Raw genomic sequence first — 25,045 nt, forward strand, 5'->3', positions numbered from 1 at the left:
TGGGAATTACTTAGGGGCTACTTTTTGGGTTTGGCAAAACTTGGACCAGGGCGTGGGTTTATTTTGGGCCCAACAGCCATTTGTGTCCTTTTCCCTAGTTCAAACTCCAAAGTCTTTTTACCGAGTTTGAAATCTCCGCGAAAAATTAATTTCCGAAATTCAAAATATGACAAACTATTATAGCTCAAATGCCTAAAATCTGAAAAATATTCAAACTCCAATTAAATTTCCCAACCTTTTTCAGTATTTTAGCTCGGGCTATCGTAGTCTAAATTTTATTTCCGCGTTAAAAAGGACTATTATATAATCACATTTCAAACAACGGCTAAATTTGAATACCTGTCCAAAAAGTGGTTAGCCCACCCGATTTTTACGACAAAAAAGTGTGAAACATACTAAAGCCATATTTGTAGTCCATATGAACACACTTGCACCCATTTTAATGGGAATAACAAATATTTACACAGTTAAATTCATTTCCGCATTCCATTGAAACAAAAAGTATATTGGTACAACACTTCCTGTCCATTATGAATAAAAGGAAACGATCACAGGACAGGCAAAATACATAATACCTGGTGAACTTTTCGTTCGGCACTTAACTTCTTTGAGAAGAGGATATGGATCCTCAAAATGCCATAGTTCAGTGAACTATTTTGGCCCAGTAAAAAGACCATATTGCCAATTCAATATGAATGCCGATTAACTTCAGAAATAGCAATTCAATTTTTTTCTCCAACTGGAAGATCAGCTCATGTAAGAGACTTGCCAGCCCATTCTCTTTCTCGTCGCTTTTGCTTGGCCATCATTTTATTAAACTTCTCTTTTCCTTTCTCCAACAGAGGATCGTGTACCACATAATCATTGGGATCCTCACTACGAGACATTTTGTCCTGCCGATAGAACCAATAATTTAAAAAGGAGCAATGAACATAATAAGCATATGAAGGTTTCTGCGATTCACATTTTACATTTTTTTAAGTGAAAAGGTTTGATTCCTTTTTAATTCCCACCGACCCTCCCCCACCCACCCACCCTTTTTGAAAGCAAGAAACGCCAGAAAAGCAAGCATGTAGAGTGCCTAATAACGGGGAATTGCACCATAAGATTACCAACCGCCTTAAGAACAAGTAACTCTAACCAGAAACAATATATAAACTTCAACAAGTACCTTTCCAGGTTCCGGAGTGAATTTTAATGTAACCGCTGCCCAATCAGATAATTCTTCCTCCTTGCCTGCATTAGCAGATTCATTGGCTCTGGCAGAAAGTCCAGCCTTAAACTTCTCCAGTTTCGCTAGCATCTAGCAGACATACAAATATAATGGTTAGCTGCAGAGCAGCTTAGAATAAGGAAAACTGCCAGCAAGAACAGATATGTTTTCCACACAAGTCCTAAGCTAAGTCAGCATGAATCCATAAATAATATCTTCTAACTATTACCGTGAAAACTCAACATGGACATTTTCCTACATATTAGAATTTACATAGAGACATGATTTCAAGTATTTTTCCCTTTGGGATGTTTAAACAACATCTAAAAAAATGGAAGAACACCTGTAACAGAGACCATGGATGAATGTCCATTGAAAAGAATCCAACACAAACAGGGGCGGAGCTAGTTCATTGAGTGCGGATTCGGCCGAACCTAGTAGCTTTGGTCCAAACTTTGTATTTTTATTAAAAAAATTCATTGAATATGTACAAATTATTGATTTAGAACCCACTAACTTTAAACAATTAGAATCTAGAACCCATAAACTCCAAATCCTGGCTTTGCCTCTGAACGCAAACCCTGTAAACTATGCCAGTCTTAAAAACTAAAGCACTACATATGATGTGACAAACATAGAAAGCAGAAAATCAAAGAACATTTAGTTTATCTTGGCCATAGTGCCACAGGAAAAACAAGAACCCAGACTGCCACATGTATCAAGAAGGACAAATGCTATTGGTTCAATGCAAGAGTCAGTTTCGGGTAGTCACCAATTTATTTATTTTTTGTCAGGGAAGGAGAATGGGCGAGTTTATGCAAACAGATCCATAAACACGCATCTCATTCAGTGAAGCTTTACTTCATTCCAAACATTCCTTCTTCCATTCAGAAGGAAAAAAAATTTATGTGTGCGTGCTGGTGTGTGTTTCTGTGCCTGTGGGGGTGTTTTGAATCCCTGGATATCATCTACCTTAACTAACATTTAGTGTCTTATGCTCAAGAAACGATGCTCATTTATATGTGTCAGCCTGTAAGTGCATTCCCATAGTCCACGTCCTAGAGAGAAAGTCCATTTTTTACTTACTTCATTATCTCTTTTATTTTATTTTTTCTGTTCCCCGTCAATAAATTTTAAAACAGAGACGAAGAAAGAAAATTCTAACAGTATTTTATGGACAGCCAAAGAACAAGAATCAGAGGCATACTTCTTCTTCGTGTCCTTTTCGTCCTCGTCTCTTTTGCTTTAGCAGCAGTCTTTCTCGTTCAGGGCCAGACAACAACTGTAAGTCCGTATCTGCATTGGCCATACGTTCAGCCCTCACTTCAGAGCCTATTCCTTTTCTCTTTAGAGACAACTTATCCACTTTTGGCCGGTCATCATCATGTTCAGCATCAGACCTGCTAAAATCAAATTATGATCTCTGAGCTGCAACTAATGAGCCTTCACAAGTATGTTGAGGGAAAGAGGCACAGAGTTTATGTGAGAAAAAATTACATAAACTATTTTCTCAAGATAGTCATTAAAAGAGAATATAGTTCTGAATGTAATCTGCAAATCAAACAGTTCAATAAGTGGCAGGCGAGTGCATACAACCAAAACAACTTGAAATCACCACAGTTTTATTGAGTGTGGCATTAATGTCTATCAATATGCCAATCTCAACCATGTAACCTAGGGACACATGGCAAGCAACAGATTACACAAGAAAAGTAGTGTATCAGCAAAGAGGAGATCAAAAATACTAATGTCATCTTAGATCAGATAACCTCCTCCTTGACCAGATCTTTAAGTCCTAGTTATTTCAACATTTTCATCTAACTGTGCCATACAAAGTATGCCTGATGGTGATCAATAAGAATCAGCAGGCAGTGATTTTTTCCATGAAGTAAAAATGGAACAAATTTTGTGAGAAGAATCCCAGTATGCAAGTGGTATATCAATTGGAACAAACCTATGCCAAAATATAGTTCTCCGCAAGTAGCCCCAGTCGTTTATACTAATTGGCACCTCATGGGAGCTTTAAAAAATTACCCAAAAAAAAAAAAATACCCTCATATGTTTTTGTATAAAAGCATTTTCCACCCTTTTAAAGGGGATGCCAGCAAGCAAGGCTTCCCCTCAGTATCCAACATGTTTTTTGATAACCAAGAAATCCCCGAGGGCCAATAAGCACGGTTCGAAACTCGGTAGATAATAAGTTTGTCCCTCTACCCTTCTCCACTTAAATACCATGCTTTTGTCTATGGTAGGGTTCGAACCAATGACATGTGCCCAACCCACAGATCACGTGTTGCACTCGTACCACTAGGCCAAAGCCCTGGAAGCTTCCCTTAATATACGACATGAAATCGGAAAGACGTGAATACATCATCTCAATCAAATTTTAAAGGCTTTTTTTCTTAACCATCCTATCCCATTTACTGAAATTCTCATTTTTAAGCTTCAATAGCTTCCAATCTCTCAACCTAATATTGTCCGTAACCTGCTACCCAACAAACTGTTTCAAGAATTTAGGGATAGCAACTTATATCCTTCGATTTTCTAAGTTTAAGACACTACTTCCTTCTGCTCGCATTCACACAGAAACCCTCTATAGCTAATGGACTAAATTAAAATAATTATTTTTTACCTAATGATCCATTTTAATTGAAAAAGACGGCTAAATTAAAGTTAAGAAAGGGATCGCAGGGAGTGGTGGACCATGAGCAGATATAGACATTTTTGAAGCTAACTGGCTTAATATGTGTAAAGAGGAAAATCAGCAAAACAGAAGCAACATCATAGCATGGACAAGGAGAATGCTACAGTAAACCAGTGAGGCCCAGACAATCATCTTTTCCCAAACTCAAAATAGCATGCCCAGCTTCACAATCTCCAAAGATTTCTCTACCCAAGAAATCCTATCATCTCAATAAATGTGCACCTATCCAGAGCTTTATCTTACTGTAGTAGCCAACTGTTCAAAACTAACAGTCATCACTTATGCAGTTTCTAATTTCACATTGATCATCCATGACTTAGGGTCACAATCCCAAAACGTACACCAAGATCCATTCTCCGTATAAACATCGTAACATAACCTCCCACTTCATCGTAAAAGTAGACACAATTTCCGTTCATTTTGTTCTTTTCGGTTAAGACTTTAACCTCCAGAGAGCTTCTTCACTGATTATAATCAACTCAAACTTTCTGCAACTCTGGAAGGTGGCCCTTAAAGAGCATTCCTAATCTGCATATATCAGCTAGGATTCTATAATACCAATTCTCCATCATTTCAAAAACCATTCAATACTATAAAAAATCGCATCATGAATTTGAACTTCTGGTAAGAGAAAATGTTGGCCTATCAATGTATGATGTTCCTAAAAGGAAGATAAGGAAAAGCAAAAAAAAAAAAAAAAAAAAAAAGCAATTTGGTTAGTCCATATTAAAAACCTAAAAGTTTTGGGTTTTTTGGGAGGCTGTTTTGTTCTTGAAAACCAAATAGTTTTGGGGCTTATTGCACACTGTGCTGTACTCCTCCTTACTGCATTCAAATTAATAGATTTAACCTTTAAATATCATGCGAAAAAATAAAAACCAATAGTTGTGGTGTTAAGAAAAGGACCTTGGGCCTGACGCAACCCCAAAAGCTAGCTCATGACGGGAGGATTGCCCAAGACCATATAAGGAGATCAAAGACCCTTAAACCCACCGATGTGGGACTCTTGTCATCATAACTGTTAAGGTTTACCACAAAATATTCAACCAAAATTTTAAAAAAAAAAAAAAAAAAAATCACATTTTTTCACATGACACTATTGGAAAATACGCACTCTAACATGTTTGTTTAGTTCCAAAAGTGTCCTCACCACATAAACTATTTCCTGCTCATTCAAGTCTTAAAAGCCATATATAAACACCAACTTAAACTGATCACTTACAAGAAAGATAGTCAATGGAGCAAAAGCATTTCATTGACAGACTCAAAATAAGGAATGAAGTAATTGAAGATAAAGGAAGGATCAAGGATGGTATTCTGGAGTACCATCAACAAATTTACAAAGAGACTGAATCTTGGAGACCCTCAGCTGTCTTTGAAGGTCTGTCAAGTCTCAACACAGTTGATAAAGAGGACCTTGAACTTCCTTTCACCGAATTGGAGATCTCAGAAGCTCTCATGACTTGTGCCCCTGACAAAGCTCCAGGCCCTGATGGTTTCACTATGGCCTTCTTTCAGAAATCATGGAACTTCATTAAAGCAGACCTGCTAGCAGCTTTTAATTTCTTTCATCAGAACTGCCAAATAGTGAGATCATGCAATGCCTCTTTCATTGCTCTTATCCCAAAGAAGAAAGGTGCCACAGAGCTTAGAGATTATAGGCCTATAAGTCTTATAGGCAGTGTCTACAAATTGCTGGCCAAAATTCTAGCTAAGAGGCTGGGAAAAGTGGTGGATTCCTTAGTTTCTGGACAGCAGAGTGCTTTTCTGAAGAATAGGCAGATCACTGATGCATCCATGATTGCCAATGAAGTGCTAGACTGGAAAATTAAAAGTGGAGAGACTGGGATCCTATGCAAATTGGATATTGAGAAAGCTTTTGATCAGCTTAACTGGGCTTATTTAGTCAACATTTTGAAGCAAATGGGTTTTGGGGAAAGGTGGATAAGGTGGATTTATTTCTGTATTTCGACAGTGAAGTTTTCAATTCTGGTGAACAGAAGTCCAGTTGGGTTTTTCTCTTCTCAAAAGGGACTCAGGCAGGGGGATCCACTGTCCCCTTTCCTCTTTATCATTGCGATGGAAGGATTATCTCAGCTGTTAGCAAAGGCCAAAGAACTTCAGTGGATTCAAGGGTTCCAAGTGGGCAGAAATCCTTCCACCTCAGTCTCAGTTTCTCATCTACTATATGCAGATGACACCCTTATATTTTGTGGAGCTGATTGTCAGCAGGTCTCTAATCTCAACACCACCCTCATGATCTTTGAGGCCATCTCTGGACTTCATATCAATATGCTTAAGAGCATTATATATCCAGTGAATGAAGTGGCCAACCTAGAAGCTCTTGCTGATATTCTTAGCTGCAAAACAGGCTCCTTTCCCACCACCTATTTGGGACTTCCTTTGGGTGCTAAATTCAAATCTTCTGGGATATGGAGTGGGGTCATTGAAAGAATGGAGAAAAGATTAGCCACTTGGCAGATGCAATACCTCTCATTGGGTGGTAGGCTCACCCTCATCAACAGTGTCCTAGACAACATTCCCACTTATTGTATGTGACTCTTCCCTATGCCAAGCTCAGTTCTAAAGCAAATTGACAGGCTTAGAAGGAAATTCCTATGGGAAGGTAACAGTGTTACTCACAAATTCTCTTTCGTCAAATGGCAATCAGTTATTCAACCCAAAGGCCAAGGGGGGCTGGGAATCAGAAATCTTAAGCTTCATAACAACAGCCTACTCATGAAGTGGCTTTGGAGATATGGTCAAAATGAGGCAGGGTACTGGAAGGAAATCATCAAAGCTAAATATGGTATTCAAGACCACTGGACTGCAAAGAGAAGCAATGAACCACATGGTGTTGGAGTATGGAAACACATCAGTAGTCTCCAAGAGGAATTCTTCCAGGCTGTCTCATTCAAGGCTGGAAATGGGCTCAAGATCAGATTTTGGCAGGACAAATGGCTTGGGGACACTTTAGTAAAAGACTCATTCCCTGCACTATTTCTGATAGCTTCTAACAAAGAAGCAACATTAGCTCAATATAGAGATAACAACTGTTGGACACCAATTTTAAGGAGAAACTTACAGGATTGGGAAGTTGATGATTTTCTTTCTCTATTAGAAAGATTGGGACAAAGTACTTTGGTGGCAGAATCTCAGGACAGAATCCTCTGGGGCAGTTCTAAGGAAAAGATTTTCACTGTGAAGGAATGTTACAACAACTGGAGCTCTCAAAATAGCCTTTTAGAGGTCTGGCCTTGGAAGCTTGTATGGAGAACCAGACAGCCTCTCAGAGTTACTTGCTTCACTTGGACTGCACTGAAGGAAGCATGCCTAACACAAGACAATCTTAGGAGGAGAGGTGTAATCGTCGTTAACATGTGTGCCATGTGCAAGCAGACCAATGAAAGTGTCAACCATCTATTTTTGCACTGCCCTACAGCAGCTAGCCTCTGGTATTTCTTCTACTCTATGCTTGGTCTCCAATGGGTAATGCCCTTCAACATTAAAGATGTCTATGCTAGCTGGATACTCTGGAGAGTTGACAAATCCATTAAAAGAATCTGGAGAATGATCCCAGCAGTAATTTTTTGGACCCTATGGAAGGAGAGAAACAGTAGATGCTTTGAAGGAATCTCAACTCCTATTTGCTCTCTAAAGTCTAGGTGTTTAGTTAGTCTTTTTAGTTGGCATTTTTTTGCCCCTGTAAACAGTGTGGATAGCTTTCTAGATTTTGTTAGCTCCCTTTCTCTAGCACAGTAGAGATGGGATATCTTTAGATTGTTCTACAGGTTTTTGCTAAGTCTGCTTCATGTTTTGTTTGAAGCAGCTTTTTGCCCATCTGTAACCTTGCATCTTCTTGATGCTTTACTAATGAAATTTTATTACTTTACCAAAAAAAAAAAAAGCATTTCACGTAGTTAACAGAAGTAACACGTACAATACATGCTGGACAGAAGCAAATGCTCAAACATAAACTCTAAGAAACTAGATATTCAACTACTATTTGTATTGAAGATGGCAATGTGTTAAAAAAAGAAAAAAAAAGAAAAAAACAACAACATGGAGAGAAATAAGATTAGACCTGCACCTTCGAGGAGATGGTGAACGATTTCTTGCATTCCCCTTCTCTGAATAAACCATAGATTAATGCAAAATGATTAAAAAAAAAAAAAAATTGGTACGTGCAAAATGATGATCAAAATTGACAAAGCTTACAAAGGAAGCCACATGAGAAAAAAATTGTATACAAATATACATGTAAAACTCTGATGTGCAAGAACTAAACAGTTGCAGACCTATAAACGTATAAGTTTGCACAACTTAAATGGAACAAACATTCTGATCTGTGGTAAGTTCAATGTGAATCCCGGTGGGTAAAGTGGAGAACATTGAGAATCTAGTATAGGTGTTCAATTGCAAGGTTAGAGCTCTTCCCACCACAAATCTAGGGTTGCCCCTAGGCGAATCTAATAAGGACCAAGCAACATAGAATCCGGTGATAGAAAAGTCAAGAAGAAAGACGCAAAATGGCAGAAAAGATGTTCGTCAAAAGAGGGAAAGGAAGGGGGTTAAGAGCACACTGTCACACATCCTCACTTATTTCACGTCCCTATTACAAGCACCTGTTAGTGTAATGTGTAATTGAAAAAACTTCAAAGTAACTTCCTATTAAATTCGACAGACCAGACAGAGAAGTTTCACTTGGTTAGTTCGGTGACTGCTACAATGCTAAAGAATTTGGGAGGCCTCGGGTTGAAGACCTCCATGTCTTCAACAAAGCACTACGAGTGGTTATGTAAGTTCGAGAGAGGAGCACTCTCTATATAGTACTAAAAACATCCCTATCCCTTTAGGGTGCTAGTTGTGGATTTCTATTATAGAGGTAAGGTCTGCATACACTCTACCCCTCCCATTTTGTGAGATTTCACTGGGTATGTTGATGTTGTTGTTGGGGATGGAAAGAGTTCACTAGTAACATCACATTCAGAATAGAGGACGCAAGAGAGTCAGCTTTTGGGGTCATAGTTGGTGTGGGGATAATACAGTGAGGACTGAGGACCACTTTTCCACATCGATCTAGTTTCATACCAGATGGAGATGACAGTTCAATATATCCGAGGCCGTGAAGGGAGATTTAATTGGGACTGAGATTTAGGAGGACCTTCAAGATTGAGAGATATCAGAATTTACAGAAGTCTAGTTGAGTTGCTTTATAAACAAGGATGCGTGAAGGTTAGGTGGGGGGACAAAATGGGAGGTTCTCAGTGAAGGCATATTATAACAAGCTTTTGATTAGGGAAAAGGCAGGCTATGCACACCTTTTGGTTTGAATCCCCAGGGCGCGGGAAAAACATACACATGGTTGGCAGCGACTGAAGTGATCTTAACAGATATATGTCAACTGGTGCTCCATGTACAAAGCTCGGGTGAAGATGTGTATCATGCCCTACCACATTGTCAGGTAACTACATTTTGAGATGGTTTGAAGTTAGCATGTCAACGCAAGACACTGTGAAAGAGGCATTGTTCAGCTAGGCTTTTAGAGGAATTGAAAAAAATAAAAATAAAAAGAGGCATGACATGGGAGCATTCATATGGGTCATATGAAAAGAGAAATAAGAGAAGTTATGAAGGGATAGAGCATGATTTGGTAGATCTGAGAAATAGTCTATTATTCATAGTTTCAATTGGTGCACCCATTAGGTTCCAATTTATATAAAGATCAGGTGGCATTCATAGCGCACCATAGTTTTGTCCAGGGTCTCTGCCTTTTGGTATACCACTTTACAGTGAAGCTTTCTCCACCATCAATAAAATTTACTTTACTTTATAAAAGTTCAATTAACTGCAGTTGTTCATACAAGTCAACTAACAGTCAACGCAATGAAAGCATACTTAGCAACACTGCAAAATGCCTTTGAATTTGCACGATAATCGAAGAAAATACTTGGCCAAACGAGTTGTTGCAAACTAATAAAATGAGACCACATTCTGCAATGTGTTTCAATAATCGTTTCAGTCTTCGAATTTAGATAGATGTTTTTTACCTCTGAGCAACTTCTGTTTGGGTAGCGGATCACCATGTTCCTTCCTCTTTTTTAGTATCTGCTGACGCATTCGTGCATCAAAGTTAGCCTCGTCTTCATCACTGTTGTCAAGGGATTCTTGAAAACCCGCTTCTGATTCTTTATGAGACGCTTCCTTCTTTGATCCCAAAGCTTCTCTGATAGTCAACTGCACATCCCTTGTCAGTTTTCCTTCAGATGAGTCCTGAATAAGCAGTTTTTCCACTATGTTATACACCCTAAAACAAGGATGTCAGGCGATGATGTTTTTTCTTTTGAAACTGAGAAGTTAGGCGATGATGTTAGAGCAACATTACAGTAATTTGGGAGAGTTAGGTTGTAGCGAGCCAAACTCTAATAACACAAGATACCAATTTGACAACCATGACAGGTAGGCTAATACACAACCATCCTTGTCAAGCTCAGGCTAATACACAACCATCAATGAACGGTTAACCCTCTCCTGTTGGGAAAAGAGAACTATAGGCTATTGAGTAGACCTTTACAATGGCGTGGATCAAATTGTGACAATGGGCGATTTAATGGATTTATATTAGGCATCTGCTTTAGAGCAGATATTTGAGCACTAGGATCCACTTGCCTTAGTGATGGACGAATTGACGCGACATATTCAAGAGGAGGTGCCGTGATGTATGTTATTTGCAGACGACATAGTTTTGATTGACGAGACACGTGGTGGAGTTAACGATAGGCTGGAAGTTTGGAGAACGACCTTAGAATCTAAAGGTTTCAGGTTAAGCAGGACTAAGACGGAATACATGGAGTGCAAGTTCAGTGACGTGACGCAGGAGACAGATGTGGAAGTGAAGATCGAGGCACAAGCTGTATCCAAAAGACGAAGCTTCAAGTATCTTGTTCCATAATACATGGGGAGGGGGAGATTGACAATGATGTCGCACACCGTATTGGAGCAGGGTGGATGACATGGAGGCTTGCCTCCGGGGTGCTTTGCGATAAGAAGGTGTCACCTAGGCTAAAAAGTAGGTTCTACAGAGTGGTGGTTAGACCAACATTATTGTATAGGGCAGAATGCTGGCCAGTCAAGAACGCGCTCACGTTCAAAAGATGAAGGTAGCGGAGATGAGGATGCTCAGATGGATGTGTGGTCATGCTAGGAGAGATATGATTAGAAATGAAGCTATACAGGATAAGGTCGGAGTGGCCTCCGTGGCGGACAAGATGAGGGAAGCAAGACTGAGATGGTTTGGGTATGTGAAGAGGAGTGAGGATGCTCCAGTTAGGATGTGTGAGAGATTGGCGGTCGTAGAAGTTAGGAGAGGTAGAGGTAGGCCGAAGAAGAACTGGGGAGAGGTGATTAGACAGGACATGGCCCAACTTCAGCTGACTAAGGACATGACCTTAGATAGGAAGATTTGGAGATCGAAGATTAGGATAGAAGGTTAGTAGGTAGTTGAGTTCTGTCGCGTTGTGTGTGAAAGAGGTGGGGGCTAGCCTTTCCATCTCCTCTTGTCCTTTTCATAGTGGTAGTATCTAGGTATCACGTAGAGTATAATCCTTATGTGTGTACTACTATGTGTTGCTCCATTTATTATCTATCTCGATATTTTGTTGTCCTATTTTTCTTGCAATCCTGCATTGACTATGTTTCTTTTGAGCCGAGGGTCTATCGGAAACAGCCTCTCTACCCCACAAAGGTTGAGGTAAGGACTGTGTACATCCTAACCTCCCCACACCCCACTTGTGGGATTACACTAGGTGGTGGTTGTTGTTGTTGTTATTATTTGAGCACTAGGATGCAATCTCAGTGCTTCTTATTTAAGGAAGGCGTATAATTTGAACTTACAGAAAGAATACTTGTTCAATCTCAAAAAACTAAAAGAATACACGTGAATGGTGATGAGCTAGTAAAGCGCTGTTCTACTTGGAAGGGACCCCAGAAGCAAGGAAAAAATAGTAGTATATCAGGTGCCTCTTTAATCCCATGCAGAAAAATTCAATTCTACTTGGTTAATGCTTTGATGAAACTAAAATTGAGCTTCCCTTTTTTCCTTTTTTTTTTTTTTTTTTTTTTTTTTTTACACTGTCAGGAATTGAGCTTCCCTTGCTTACAATTTATCAGCAGAAAACTGTGGTACAAAGAAACCGACTGCACTTCTTTATGTACATAAAATCCTTACCAGAGACTCATAATTTCATTTGTTTTTGACATTGCAACTATAAGGATAGAACCCTTGCCTACTTCTGTAGATAGAGATGATGCACAATTGACATATCACGGCAAAACATAGAACAAATATAGTCGTTACCAAAGCTTGATCATGTTTCCCTTCCTTCAGCAGACGTGGATCATCCAATACATCATGACTGCTTCTTATCCTTGCACTCACAGCCACAAGCTCTTTCTCCTCCTCTTCTGCTTCTTCTCCAAATGAAAGCAAGTTCAACTTTCTGGGTGAAGCAGAAAAGGGTTTGTTAAAACATAAGATATTGATGAAAAAGTATTTCACTTTCTAGATAACCGCTTCAGTTAGAAGTCAGGAAAAAGAATCTTACTTGATAGCTTTCTGCTTTGCATCTTTCTTCTCAATTGCAACTCCAGAAGGCAAAGCTTTTGCAGGCTTTGCTCTTGGTACAATATCCTCAAAAGGGTTCCATAATACCTACCAATGATTCAAAGAATAAATTAAGCAATTAAGCTAAAACTGTTGCCTAATCCAGTGGCAGTAGAAGAACATCTGTAAGTCTAAGACAGCCCAGTCCACAAAACATAGAATGGTAAAGCCAAATTTGCAGAAAATTACATCTCTTAAGCTGGATATAGGTGAGAAAAACAGAAAAAATTCCCAGAGATTAAAGAAAAATAGTTTTGTAACAAAAAGATCAATAAGAGAAGAGAAAGCATAGTCAGATGGTTTTATTTTACCATTAAATACATCATTTCTTTAGCCAGGTGACGTCTTACGATATAAGAAATAAATAGCTAAAGAAATGGCCGAAGTTCTCACAGAAGATTAATTAAGAGGAAAAAGCGGCAGCAAACAAGAGAAATTCAAAGAAGGCCATTAATGATGTAATGGGGGAAAAGAGTAAGATCGTGACTAGGAAGAGCATATAGACGACAACCAAAAGATATAGAAGAAAATTGTTCAAAAAGATATGCATCTTCTTGTTCCACTCTGACCATAATCCTGAAAGAGCTAACAAAAAAATCGACCTGGTGACCTTGGATTGATCCAGTATGGCACGGATCCCACATCTGTAGCCATGTCTTGCCGAGCGACATCCAGTGTTTTGGAAGGCACGAGGAATCAAAAAGCGACAAGGGCCTGCCTCACTGAGACGAGAGGTCCTCGCTCGCCTTATTGAAGTGAGGCGCCAATTAATACCAAGAAATTAAAATATTTAATTGCATATATAAATAACCAAAATCTCAATAGCAATAACATATTAGCAAATATTTCAACTCAAAAACTAAAAGTAGACACTAAAGTCTAGAACTTGAATAACACAATAATTCATAAGACAAGCAATACTAAAAGTCTATTCTTCTTCAAGATTTTCAAATTATGAAGTCCAAGATTCTAAGCAGTATATTGCTCCTCATCTTCCTCCTCCTCGGTGTCTTCATCAATTAGGGACCGACTTGAACTTGTAGTAGGTACTCCTTTGTCCTTGTTATGTGACCTTGAAGAACTCCCCCTAAGACCATAGATATTCTCCTCAACTCCAACCGCCGTAGCAACCGTACCCCAATAGAGATCAACTCTCTTATACACTAGTTCATCTTCTTGATTTTCGGGGCATCCAGCTAACCGTTCATTTGCCTCATCAATATTATCAGCTAACCGTTCATTTGCCTCATCAATATTATCCAACAAAATTGAATTAATGGTACCGCGAGCATCATAACGACACTTCAATTTTCTATTGTACTTAATGTAAACTAGATCACTGAGAAGTGCTAGCTCAAACCTATTCCTCTTTTTGGAATGAATTTGTAGAGAGTGATTAATGTTCAAACATGCCCAAATTTCTCTCACATCCAGATGCGCTACAAGATAAACTTAGTACTTTCATGGCAAACTTTTTGCAAGGTTAGAGTTTGACTACCAAATAGCGACCACCATTTAGCTATAGAAAAAATAAATTAAAGGTAAATCAGTCAAATAACTTAAAGAAAGCTATAAAGACAACTAAACCAACTCACTTACCTGGTGACCTTTTGTCCATGATTCTAACAGCCTGACCGCAACCAAACATCCCAGCTGCTTGTTTATACTAAGGAAGCTTAGCGACTATTACATCTTGTGTTGTTTCATCAGGGACCATCTTCTCCACATTTATGGTAATCCAACCACACTTCAAAATCTAAAGTGTCATTTTCATTCTTGGTATAAATAGTCACGGGATTCAAAATATGGCCTGTTGCATGCAAAGGTTGATGAAGTTGGTCCGTCCACCTAGCTTTCAATGATATTGATAACTTTCTCATATTGCTTCTGAACGTCTTTTTTTTTTTTTTTTTTTTTTTTTTTAATGACAAGGGAACCCGCAGCTGCTACCCTTTTTGGGTGTGCACAAGGTAAACCCGCTCCTATGCAATAGCCCACAAACCACATAGGAGAGATACCTCTGATCGCCTTTAAAACTAAGTACAATAGCTTCTTTGGCTCTATCATTGCTACATAAATATAGCCCATTGGTGGTTTTCTCTCCCTATCCACCAAATGAAGCACTTTGATCAAAGGACCACCGTCTGGACAACATCATTCCAAAAGTATGTAGAAATAAGATGTTTGGCAACTTCTTTCTCCAAAAGTTCCTTTGTTTCTGTCCATTCGGTTGAGAGGACCAGATTTCTTAAGTTTTTCTTTTGCATGTAAAAAGCTTGCAAAGTTAAGAAAGTCGTTGCAAATATTGTCTTGACCGGTTTCACCAAACTTCTTTCGTTTGTAAACTTCCTCATCAAGTTCAACAACAATGGCCTCTGAATAATGTTGGAAAACCGTAAAAGTAATATTTTAGTAGCTAATAAGTATAAACTATAAAGAAAGTTAAGGCCATATTAAAGACAATTATATTAAAGTTACCTGAAGCATACGTGTTTTACTTGAAGATGTCACCAAATGTAACATCCCCTTTGGGAGGATGCCACTTACGAAACAAAGGCTAATTTCACACTTACAACGTTCAGAAGAAATTTATGTAAAAAAATATTCACAATAATTTAGTAGCGGAAATACGCCAATGCGAAAAAGGTTTAGCAACTTCCCACAAAAGAGAGGAGTAGCTTGTGGTTCAACAAGAACAATTCTTGATGGTTGATTTAGTTGAAGAACCTGAAGGTTTTGGTGTAATATTTCTGATGATAAGAAGGAGAGAGGATTGGGGTTTTCTTGGCATGAAGGAATGAAAATAAGAGGTGCTTTGGGAAAAGGTGTGGCACAAAAGTATTAAATAATACCTTGGATAAATATGAAAAAGTGATTGCCCAAAATTATAAATATCTATTCCATTTCTTAATTTAATTAAGATAATAATAGGAGGAGTAGTTTACATAAATAGACCATAACACTTCAAACAAGTTCCAAATATCATCAAATTCACGTTTAGAAAGTGCGAAGTACAATATACCCTTACTATCAAGATATGGTCAATCGAAAATTCAAGTGTTAGTTTAAAAAATTCAAGAGTGCTCATTTCTTGGCCATCAGAGTAGACTACCCACTTGAACGTTTAGTAGAATTGTACGTTAATGAGATTGTGAGGCTGCATGGAGTTCCTGTTTCTATTGTATCTAACCGAGACCCGAGGTTTACATCCAAATTCTGGACTAGCTTGGAAGAAGCTTTGGGTACTAGGTTGAACTTTAGTACTTCTTTCCATCCTCAAACAAACGGCCAATCCAAGAGGGTAATACAAATCTTGGAAGATATGCTTCGAGCTTGCATTATTGAATTTGAGGGTAGTTGGGACAAACACTTAGCCTTGATAGAATTTGCTTACAATAATAGCTACCAATCAAAGTATTGGCATGCCTCCTTATGAAGCATTATATGGGAGAAAATGTAGAACTCCACTTTGTTGGAGTGAAGTTGGTGAAAGAAAATTGGTTGGTCCCGAGATTGTGCAACAAGCGAAGATAAAGTAAAATCATCAAGGATCGTCTGAAAATGCTTCGGATAGACAAAAGTCTTATCGCCGATCTTAAGAGGCGTGAAATTGAGCATCGAAGTGGGAGATAAGGTATTTTTAAAGGTTTCTCCATGGAAGAAGATTATGAGATTTGGCCAAAAAGGAAAACTTAGTCCTCGATTCATTGGACCATATGAAGTACTTGAGAGAGTTGGTCCAGTTGCATATAGACTAGCTCTTCCACCGGAGTTAGACAAGATCCACAATGTATTTCATGTTTCTATGCTTAGAAGATATCGTTCGGATCCATCTCATATTCTTCCCATTGAATCCATTGAGGTCAATCCTGACCTGACATATGAAGAGGAACCTATCCAAATCTTGGCACATGAGATGAAAGAGCTTAGAAGTAAGAAAATTCCATTAGTAAAAGTCCTTTGGAGGAATCATTCTAGCAAAGAAGCTACCTGGGAGAGAGAAGAGGATAAGCGAATTCAATATCCACATTTGTTTCGAGACTAGTATAAAGTAAATTTCGGGACGAAATTTCTTAAGGGGGAGAGAGTTGTAACACCCCGAAATTTTTTAAACTAACACTTGAATTTTCTATTGACCGTATCTTCATAGTAAGGGTATATTTTACTTTGCACTTCCTAAACGTGAATTTGACGATATTTGGAACTTGTTTGAAGTGTTATGGTGTAGTTATGTAAACTACTCCTACTATTATTATCTTAATTAAATTAAGAAATGGAATAGATATTTAGAATTTTGGGCAGCCACTTTTTCATATTTATCCAAAGTATTATATAATACTTTCGTGACACACCTTTTCCCAAAGCACCTCTTATTTTCATTCCTTCATGCCAAAGAAAACCCCAATCCTCTCTCCTTCCTGTCATCAGAAATATTACACCAAAACCTTCAGATTCTTCAACTAAATCAACCATCAAGAATTGTTCTTGTTGAACCACAAGTTACTCCTCTCTTTTGTGGTAAGTTGCTAAACCTTTTTCGCATGGGCCTATTTCCGTTACTAAATTATTGGGAATATCTTTTTACATAAATTTTTTCTGAACGTTGTAAGTGTGAAATTAGCCTTTGTTTCATAAGTGGCATCCTCCCAAAGGGGATCCTACACCAAACATCAAATTGATACAATGGGCAGAACATGGAGTCCAATAAATGTTCGGGTACACACCAGTGTTGTCAAAAGCGCGCTTAAGCCCTGAAGCGAGGCTCAAAACATGTTGAGTGCTTCGCCTAGCTTTATTTGCGCTTCAGTGTCATCAACAAGGCTCTAAGACATATGTTTCCTTGACAATGAGCCTCTCTTAAAGAGGTGACACTAGATAATTGATATTTCACTTTATCATAATATTTTTACAATTTCTTTGTCCATATATTTGTTGTTCATCTTATTATTATTAGTCTTGGACTAAACATATATATATATATTTGTATTTTTTCACCATTGCGCCTTTTTTCATTAGAGCCCACGCTTTATTTGCACTTAAAGCCCCAGCTGACCTTAGAGCTTTTTTGCGCTTTTCGCTTTTAATAACACTGTTACACACCCATCATCATGTCACCTACTTCAACATTCTCACTCGCATTATCGTTAACAACTTGTACAACATTTTCCGATCCAATTTTCTCAATAGTCTTCTCAAACAAGTACATTTTGGTGGAATTCGTAGATTCGTTGCTAGTATCGACGAATCCAAGAAACACACTACCTATTGGAGAATTCATCATGATCATTTTTCCATTTTGTGATGTCCATCATAATGGAACATCAAAACTTTGATCCTGTTTGGATGGGCTTAAGAAAAGCAGCTGATAAGCTGTTTTCAGCTTATAAGCTGCCTTTTTTTTAAGCTAAGCAAAACGAGCCAACTTATTTTCTTGGGCTTATTTTAAGCCCAAATGGCTTATAAGCTGGCCAGCCAAACACTCAAAAAAGTTGAAAACAGCTTATAAGCTGTTTCAGCAACTTATAAGCTAAGCCAAACGGGCTTTTTTTCTACTTTATGTTCCTCAATAATCTTGTCTATCTTTTCACCCTTTTTTTTTAAGTAACTCTAGCTTCGTGATAGCTAGGAGGCTTCATTCCTAGGCCACATTGTCCTACTCAATGAATTTATCAAAAAGTTTTGTAACTGATACAATTAAAAGGGAGCATGCACTGTAGATCCGTGGTGCAAAAGCACTTACAGCGCGATCCCTTAAAATCCTCCTAATGTCATCAACTTTTCCCTTTTCTAAGCTTCCCTTTTCCTGCGGTTTCTGTGGAAAATAAAGATTGCAAGGACCTTTCCTCACGGTCCGCGTCGTGGATGATCCATTCGATGACATTTCTCTTTACAAAACTTTGGATAAATTCATTGAGGTCATAGGACAAGATGGCCCACGAATGAAGCCTCCTGGCAAAGACTTTCATTTCCAGTCTCCTATTTATAGATTTTTCTAGAATTTTCGATTTTCTAAAAGGAAAAATAGTAGATTATCGTTATTCATTTAAAAAAAGGCAAAGAAGATAGTCAAGATTGTTGAGGAACATAAAGTATAATGAAAAAAATTGGATGTTCCATTATGATGGACAAATGGATAGCACGAAATGGAAAAATGATCATTGGTGATTTTTTCTTTTGATCAAGAAAAACAAACAGTTGCCGAATTCTCCAATAGGTAGTGTGTTTCTTGGATCCGTAGACGCTAGCAACGAATCTACGAATTACACCAAAATGTACAACTTGTTTGAGAAAACTATTAAGAAAATTGGACTGGAAAATGTTGTAGAAGTTGTAACCAATAACGCAAGTGAGAATGTTAAAGCGGTCACATGATGATGGGTGTGTACCCACACATTTATCAACTTGATGTTTGGTGACATCTTCAAGCAAAACCCGTATGTTTCAGGTAACTTCAATATATTTGTCTTTAATATAGCTCTTAACTTTCTTTATAGTTTATACTTATTAGTTACTAAGCTATTACTTTTACAGTTTTCCAGAAGGCCATTAAGATATATTCTTACATCAGTCAGAGGTCATTGTTGTTGAACTTGATGAGGAAATTTACAAACGAAAGAAGTTTGGTGAAACCGGCCAAGACAAGATTTGCAACGGCTTTCTTAACTTTGCAAGCATTTTACATGCAAAAGAAAAATTTGAGAAATCTGGTTCTCTCAACCGAATGGACAGAAAGTAGATTTGCAATGGAACTTTTGGGAAAAGAAGTCGCCAAACATCTTATTTCTACATACTTTTGGAAGATATTGTCCGGACACTTAAAGTTGGTGGTCCTTTGATTAAAGTGCTTCGTTTGGTGGATGGGGAGAGAAAACAACCAACAGGCCATATTTATGAAGCAACGGATAGAGCCAAAGAAGCAATTGAAGTGGGTTTTAAAGGCGATGCCAAGCAATATGAGAAATGTTTCGATATCATTGATGCAAGGTGGATGGACCAACTTCATCGATCTATACATGCAGCAGACCATATTTTGAACCCGGGACTAGTTTATACTAACAATGAAAATGACACTTTAGATTCAGAAGTCTGGCTGGATTACCAAAAATGTGTTGAGAAGATGGTCCCTGATGATACAACACAAGATGTAATAGTCGTTGAGCTTCCTAAGTAAAAACAAGTAGCTGGGATGTTTGGTTGCGGTCAGGCTGTTAGAGTCAGTGACAAAAGGTCACCAAGCAAGGTGAGTTGTTTTGGTTGTCTTTATAGCTTTAGTTAAGTTATTTTGACTTATTTATACTTATTAATCTTTAAATTTATTTTTCGATAGTTGAGTGGTGGTTGCTATTGGTAGCAAACTCCAACCTTGCAAAAGTTTTCCATGAAAGCACTAAGTTTAACTTCTAGCGCATCTGGATGTGAGACAGATTGGAGCGTGTTTGAACATGTGAGAAGAACATTTATTATATTCTAATTTCTATATTACATTGTTATTAGTATCTATCAACTACGCTCTACAACTTATGCACAGATTTATTCCAAATAGAGGAATAGGCTTTGAGTTATCGCGTCTCAATGATCTAGTGTACATTAAGTACAACAGAACATAGAAGCATCGTTATGATGCTAGCGACACAATTGATCCAATTTTGTTGGATAATATTGATGAGGCAAATGAACGGTTAGTTGGATGCCCCGAAAATCAAGAAGATGAACTAGTATGCAAGGGAAGTGATCTCGACTGGGGTACTGTTGCTAGGGCGGTAGGAGTTGAGGAAAATATTTATGGTCTTAGGAGGGGTTCTTCAAGGTCACATAACAAGGACAAAGGAGTAGCTACTACAAGTTCAAGTCGGTCCCTAATTGATAAAGACTTCAAGACGGAAGAAGATGAGGAGCAATAATCTTGGACTTCAAGAATTTCAAAATCTTGAAGAATAGATTTTCATTATTGCTTGTCTTATGAATTGTTGAGTCATTCAAGTTCTAGATTTTTAGTATCTACGATCTACTTTTAGTTTTTGAATTGAAATATTTGCTAATATGTTATTGCTATTGAAATTTCGGGTTTCATTTATGAAATTTGGTTATTTATATATGCAATTAAATATTTTAATTTTTTGGTATTAATTGGCGCCTCACTTAAAAAAGGCGAGCCCCTCGCCTCTTGCCTCAATGAGGTAGGCCCTTGACGCTTTTTGTCGCCTCGTGCCTTCCAAAACACTGGTTGTAACCATATGTTCTTGGGGATAAAGTCCTCAATTCATACCCCCACTATCTAGCAATTTTTTTTGACAAGGAAAAAAAATGCTAGGTAGAAAATAATCTGATATAGATTTTGACAATGCGGATGCCTATTGAATAGTCGGGAAACTTCTCTTCTCAATTCCTAGAAATCAAAATTCTATTGATGTGAAGCCGCTTTCTATTGCTCCATGTACACTTTTGCACCAAAAGCAAATCAGTGACGTCACAATTAGACATGAAGCTGGACAAATCATTTGACATTTCCTCCAAATACCTATGGTTATTTTTTCTTTCTTTCACAAATCTGACGGTGACAAAATTACCTATAATAACACAAAGAAGCTGTCACTTCGTCCCATTTCATACAATTCATCCCATAAATCTTGTAAAGAAGTTACAGCCTACGTAGATTCCCAAAAGCATCCCATTCAAAGTTTTTTCGGTCATTCTTAGATGACAAGATAATGATCGTGTCGCTATGGTATCCTCAACGATGGGCATCACCCTTTTAGTTCATCAAATCAAAATTCTGTCCTACGTTCCTAGAGAGTCTACAGACGCCCATTCAACTCATTTACTACCTCATATGCTTCAGGCCACCTGTTCTGTTACCCTGCCATCTTGGTTTACTGCAAACAAATGGCAGAATACCTCCACATATTTTACTCCTTTAAGATGTATCCTCTTCTTGGGACACTTCAACCCCCTCTGATTCATGTCATAATTTCTACAAGCATGTCTGTAAGACTTTTCGGGCATTAACCTTCCGCCCTCCCCTCATTCCCACATTCTCTTTCATAATTTACAGTAGACAAAGATGCCTTAATTCTAAATCTCTTTCTCAACCTACATTCTTTCTCAATTCTCATCAATACGTCCAGTGTCTCATTCTCAGAACCCAGCAATGAAATTCCTACAAATTTTCTGACTGTCTTAAACTTTCTTTTGGCCTAGATTGTTGCCAGGTTATCATCAACTGATAAAGACATGAGAGTAGCATGTCCAAGTTCACTCAAATTTGTTATAGCAAGCATTACATTACCAAATGAAGTGGAGAAGAAAGGAATATGTAAATGCAAACTTTCTAATCTGAGACCATGAATTGCACAAAATCTTCCCAAGCCAGAGTTATTATCCCGAAAATGATGTCAATTTTGACCACTAAACACCAGTCACCCTTATCCAATGACCACAGGTTGGCTTTACAAATTTGGATATTGACATAAGCACAGAACACATGTAATTAGCTAAACCCCGAGAAAATCAGAAGCGCACTGGCAACAGATATGTCGAAAGTGCACAATATAATCAGGTAAACCACATGAAAAGTAAGTAAATTAACTGATTTTAAAAGGCAAGCATGAGATATGTAATTTAAGAGTAGCCACAATCTCAGAGACAGGCAGTGGAAGAGAGCACGAACAGAAATCTAGGTACCTCGACAGATAGTATCTTAGGTGGAGGATCCACAGGCCGATCATCCTTGCCAGTTTCAACTTCACCCAATGCAACAAGATTGTATATTGAATCCCCAGTTACCTGCAAATAAGGGAAAGAAGCTCTAAATATACAGAAACAAGTTAAATTTCTGATGAGATGTAGTGTGCCTGTTGTATGTAGACAAGTAGATTACTTTTCCAAAGATTGTATGCTTCTTGTCGAGAAAGTCACTACGATCCAAAGTCATAAAGAATTGACTTGCATTTGTATTTGGTGAGCCTGCACCGGCACATGCCACCAAACCTCTATGTTTGAATCTTAATCGGGAGTGGAATTCATCAGGAAACACACCACCATATATGCTTTCACCACCTGCATGAGTCCATGGAAATCACCTTCACCAATGCATGCTAAAACAGGATATAAGAAACCAAACTAATGATAAGCTCAATTAGTGAAAGATTTCAGTGAAGAAAGAAGATTTTATCAAAGATCAAAGCAATTACCCAAAAAGGAACAGAAAAGAATTAATATCATCAAATAAGTGAGGACAAAGTGTCCATTCTTGGAGCTTAATCTTCTCTTCTTTTAGATAAAGAAAGAGGATTTCATTGAAAGAGAGCAGATTTTTTTTTTTTTTTCTAACGGTTGTATCTGAACCACCTTGCAGGAAACTCGACTATTTCACCAGGTACCTACTATCTCCCGCTAGCACTGTAACTAGCAACTCTAAATGAGCATCTCCAATCCTGCATAACTTGTCTCTAAACCAAACGACCCCTATATTGCTTATGCTGAATTTTGTGATAGTATTATCCCCCTTATTGTTGCAAAAGAGCACTTAATATTTTAGTTCAAGCACTAAATAAATTAAATGCACAAATAAGGACCCGTTTGGCCATGAAAATTATTCACTTTTCCCCGGATTTTTTTTTTCAAATTATTTGAAAATCGGTGTTTGGCCATGAGCAATGAAAATTCCAAATACAACTTCATCGCCAAAGTATTTTCGATTTTCTAAAAGGAAAAATAGTAGATTATCGTTATTCATTTAAAAAAAGGCAAAGAAGATAGTCAAGATTGTTGAGGAACATAAAGTATAATGAAAAAAAAATTGGATGTTCCATTATGATGGACAAATGGATAGCATGAAATGGAAAAATGATCATTGGTGATTTTTTCTTTTGATCAAGAAAAACAAACAGTTGCCGAATTCTCCAATAGGTAGTGTGTTTCTTGGATCCGTAGACGCTAGCAACGAATCTACGAATTACACCAAAATGTACAACCAAATGTTGTAGAAGTTGTAACCAATAACGCAAGTGAGAATGTTAAAACGGTCACATGATGAACCCACACATTTATCAACTTGATGTTTGGTGACATCTTCAAGCAAAACCCGTATGTTTCAGGTAACTTCAATATATTTGTCTTTAATATAGCTCTTAACTTTCTTTATAGTTTATACTTATTAGTTACTAAGCTATTACTTTGTGATAGTATTATCCCCCTTATTGTTGCAAAAGAGCACTTAATATTTTAGTTCAAGCACTAAATAAATTAAATGCACAAATAAGGACCCGTTTGGCCATGAAAATTATTCACTTTTCCCCGGATTTTTTTTTTCAAATTATTTGAAAATCGGTGTTTGGCCATGAGCAATGAAAATTCCAAATACAACTTCAAACACCTAAACCCTTATTTTAACTTTCAGTACATTCAAACAACCAAATATTCTTTCCAAAAAATATAACGAAACACAACTCCAACTTCAAAAATTCCAAATATTTGGTTTCTATGGCCACAACGCCTTTCTAAGTCCCAAGAAGCCTAACTTAATTATCATCAATTTTTCACTTTTTAAAAGTCCAATCACAAAACTAAGTTCCATTTAGCTCTAAATCGCAATTACAATCAAACATCCACAATTTTCAAAGTCCAATTACACACAAAAATTAGGAGATTCAAAGTAATTCAAATTTAAACAAAACAAAAAATCAAACTGGTAACTGAAATAGTATTATCCCCCTTATGCTTGAAACTAAAAGAACACCTTATATTTTAGTTCAACCACTAAATAAATTAAATGCGTGAATAAAGTTTAAGTTCACAAGAAGCCTAACTTACAAACTTAGCTCCGTTTAGCCCTAAATTGTAATTACACACAAATATTAGGTAATTCACTGAAAAAGAGAGTTATATGTTGTGTTTACCAGTGCCAGTGGCGGTAGGGTCACCACCTTGAACAAGGAAAGATTTGATAACACGATGAAATATTGTATTATCATAATAACCTTCTAGGCACAATTGTACGAAATTCCTTACTGCTTTAGGTGCTTCTTTCGGCCATAGTTCTATATCTATTGGCCCATATGTCGTATTCAGTACCACTTTTCCCTTCGTTGGCGGTTCCAATACGTACACTGTCGACATTTCTTTATTCACTAAGCAAAAACAATTTGCTTATTTGGAGGTTTTCTCTCTTCTCAACTCTTTATTATTACTTCCACACCAATTGACAAATTAAAAGAGAAACTTTTGATTGTTGGGTGCTCAAATACAGGTCGTTTGTTCCTTTCCAGAATTTTCTTCGTTCGGAGACCTTAAACTAAACGGAACTCCTTTCTTTTTCCCTTTTTTGGCAGCTGAGCCGATTTCCTTTCTCTCTTTTATTTATTTATTTTTTTTTATTTTTTTTGTCACTTTGCAGTAAATTATCTGCTTTCCGATTTGCGCCGTTAACTTATGCGTTCTCTCTCTCTCTCTCTCTTTTTGGAAAAAA

At 37.6% G+C, this 25,045-nt stretch overlaps 1 protein-coding gene across 5 annotated transcripts; it reads right to left on the reverse strand.

The window, feature by feature from the left end:
* Positions 1 to 386: 386 nt before the first annotated feature.
* Positions 387 to 24,921, reverse strand: LOC132029605 (peptidyl-prolyl cis-trans isomerase CYP57). Of its 5 annotated transcripts, none has more exons than XM_059418883.1 (10): positions 24,477 to 24,921; positions 22,457 to 22,635; positions 22,261 to 22,362; positions 12,521 to 12,627; positions 12,274 to 12,415; positions 9,968 to 10,190; positions 8,008 to 8,047; positions 2,421 to 2,616; positions 1,172 to 1,303; positions 387 to 893 (listed from the first exon to the last, which is right to left on the reverse strand). In XM_059418883.1, exons 1-10 carry the CDS (start codon positions 24,694 to 24,696, stop codon positions 753 to 755), a joined length of 1,482 nt encoding a protein of 493 aa, XP_059274866.1. In that variant the 5' UTR covers positions 24,697 to 24,921; the 3' UTR covers positions 387 to 752. The 5 variants fall into 5 exon arrangements, with proteins under 5 accessions (XP_059274866.1, XP_059274865.1, XP_059274864.1 ...); XM_059418882.1 differs by having other exon boundaries at positions 2,421 to 2,613; positions 8,002 to 8,047; XM_059418881.1 differs by having other exon boundaries at positions 8,002 to 8,047.
* Between the last annotated feature and the right edge of the window lie 124 nt (positions 24,922 to 25,045).

The sequence above is a fragment of the Lycium ferocissimum genome, chromosome 9 (genome assembly GCF_029784015.1).
Source record: "Lycium ferocissimum isolate CSIRO_LF1 chromosome 9, AGI_CSIRO_Lferr_CH_V1, whole genome shotgun sequence".
Taxonomy (NCBI): domain Eukaryota; kingdom Viridiplantae; phylum Streptophyta; class Magnoliopsida; order Solanales; family Solanaceae; genus Lycium; species Lycium ferocissimum.

Bases quoted from the DNA above. Each gene is read 5' to 3' on its own strand.
- LOC132029605 (XM_059418881.1), bottom strand. From the start codon at position 24,696: ATGTCGACAGTGTACGTATTGGAACCGCCAACGAAGGGAAAAGTGGTA. The intron at 22,636-24,476 runs GTAAACACAACA...GGACTCATGCAG, and splicing joins CCCTACCGCCACTGGCACTG to GTGGTGAAAGCATATATGGT. The intron at 12,628-22,260 runs GTACCTAGATTT...AATCATTGGTAG, and splicing joins CTAAGATACTATCTGTCGAG to GTATTATGGAACCCTTTTGA.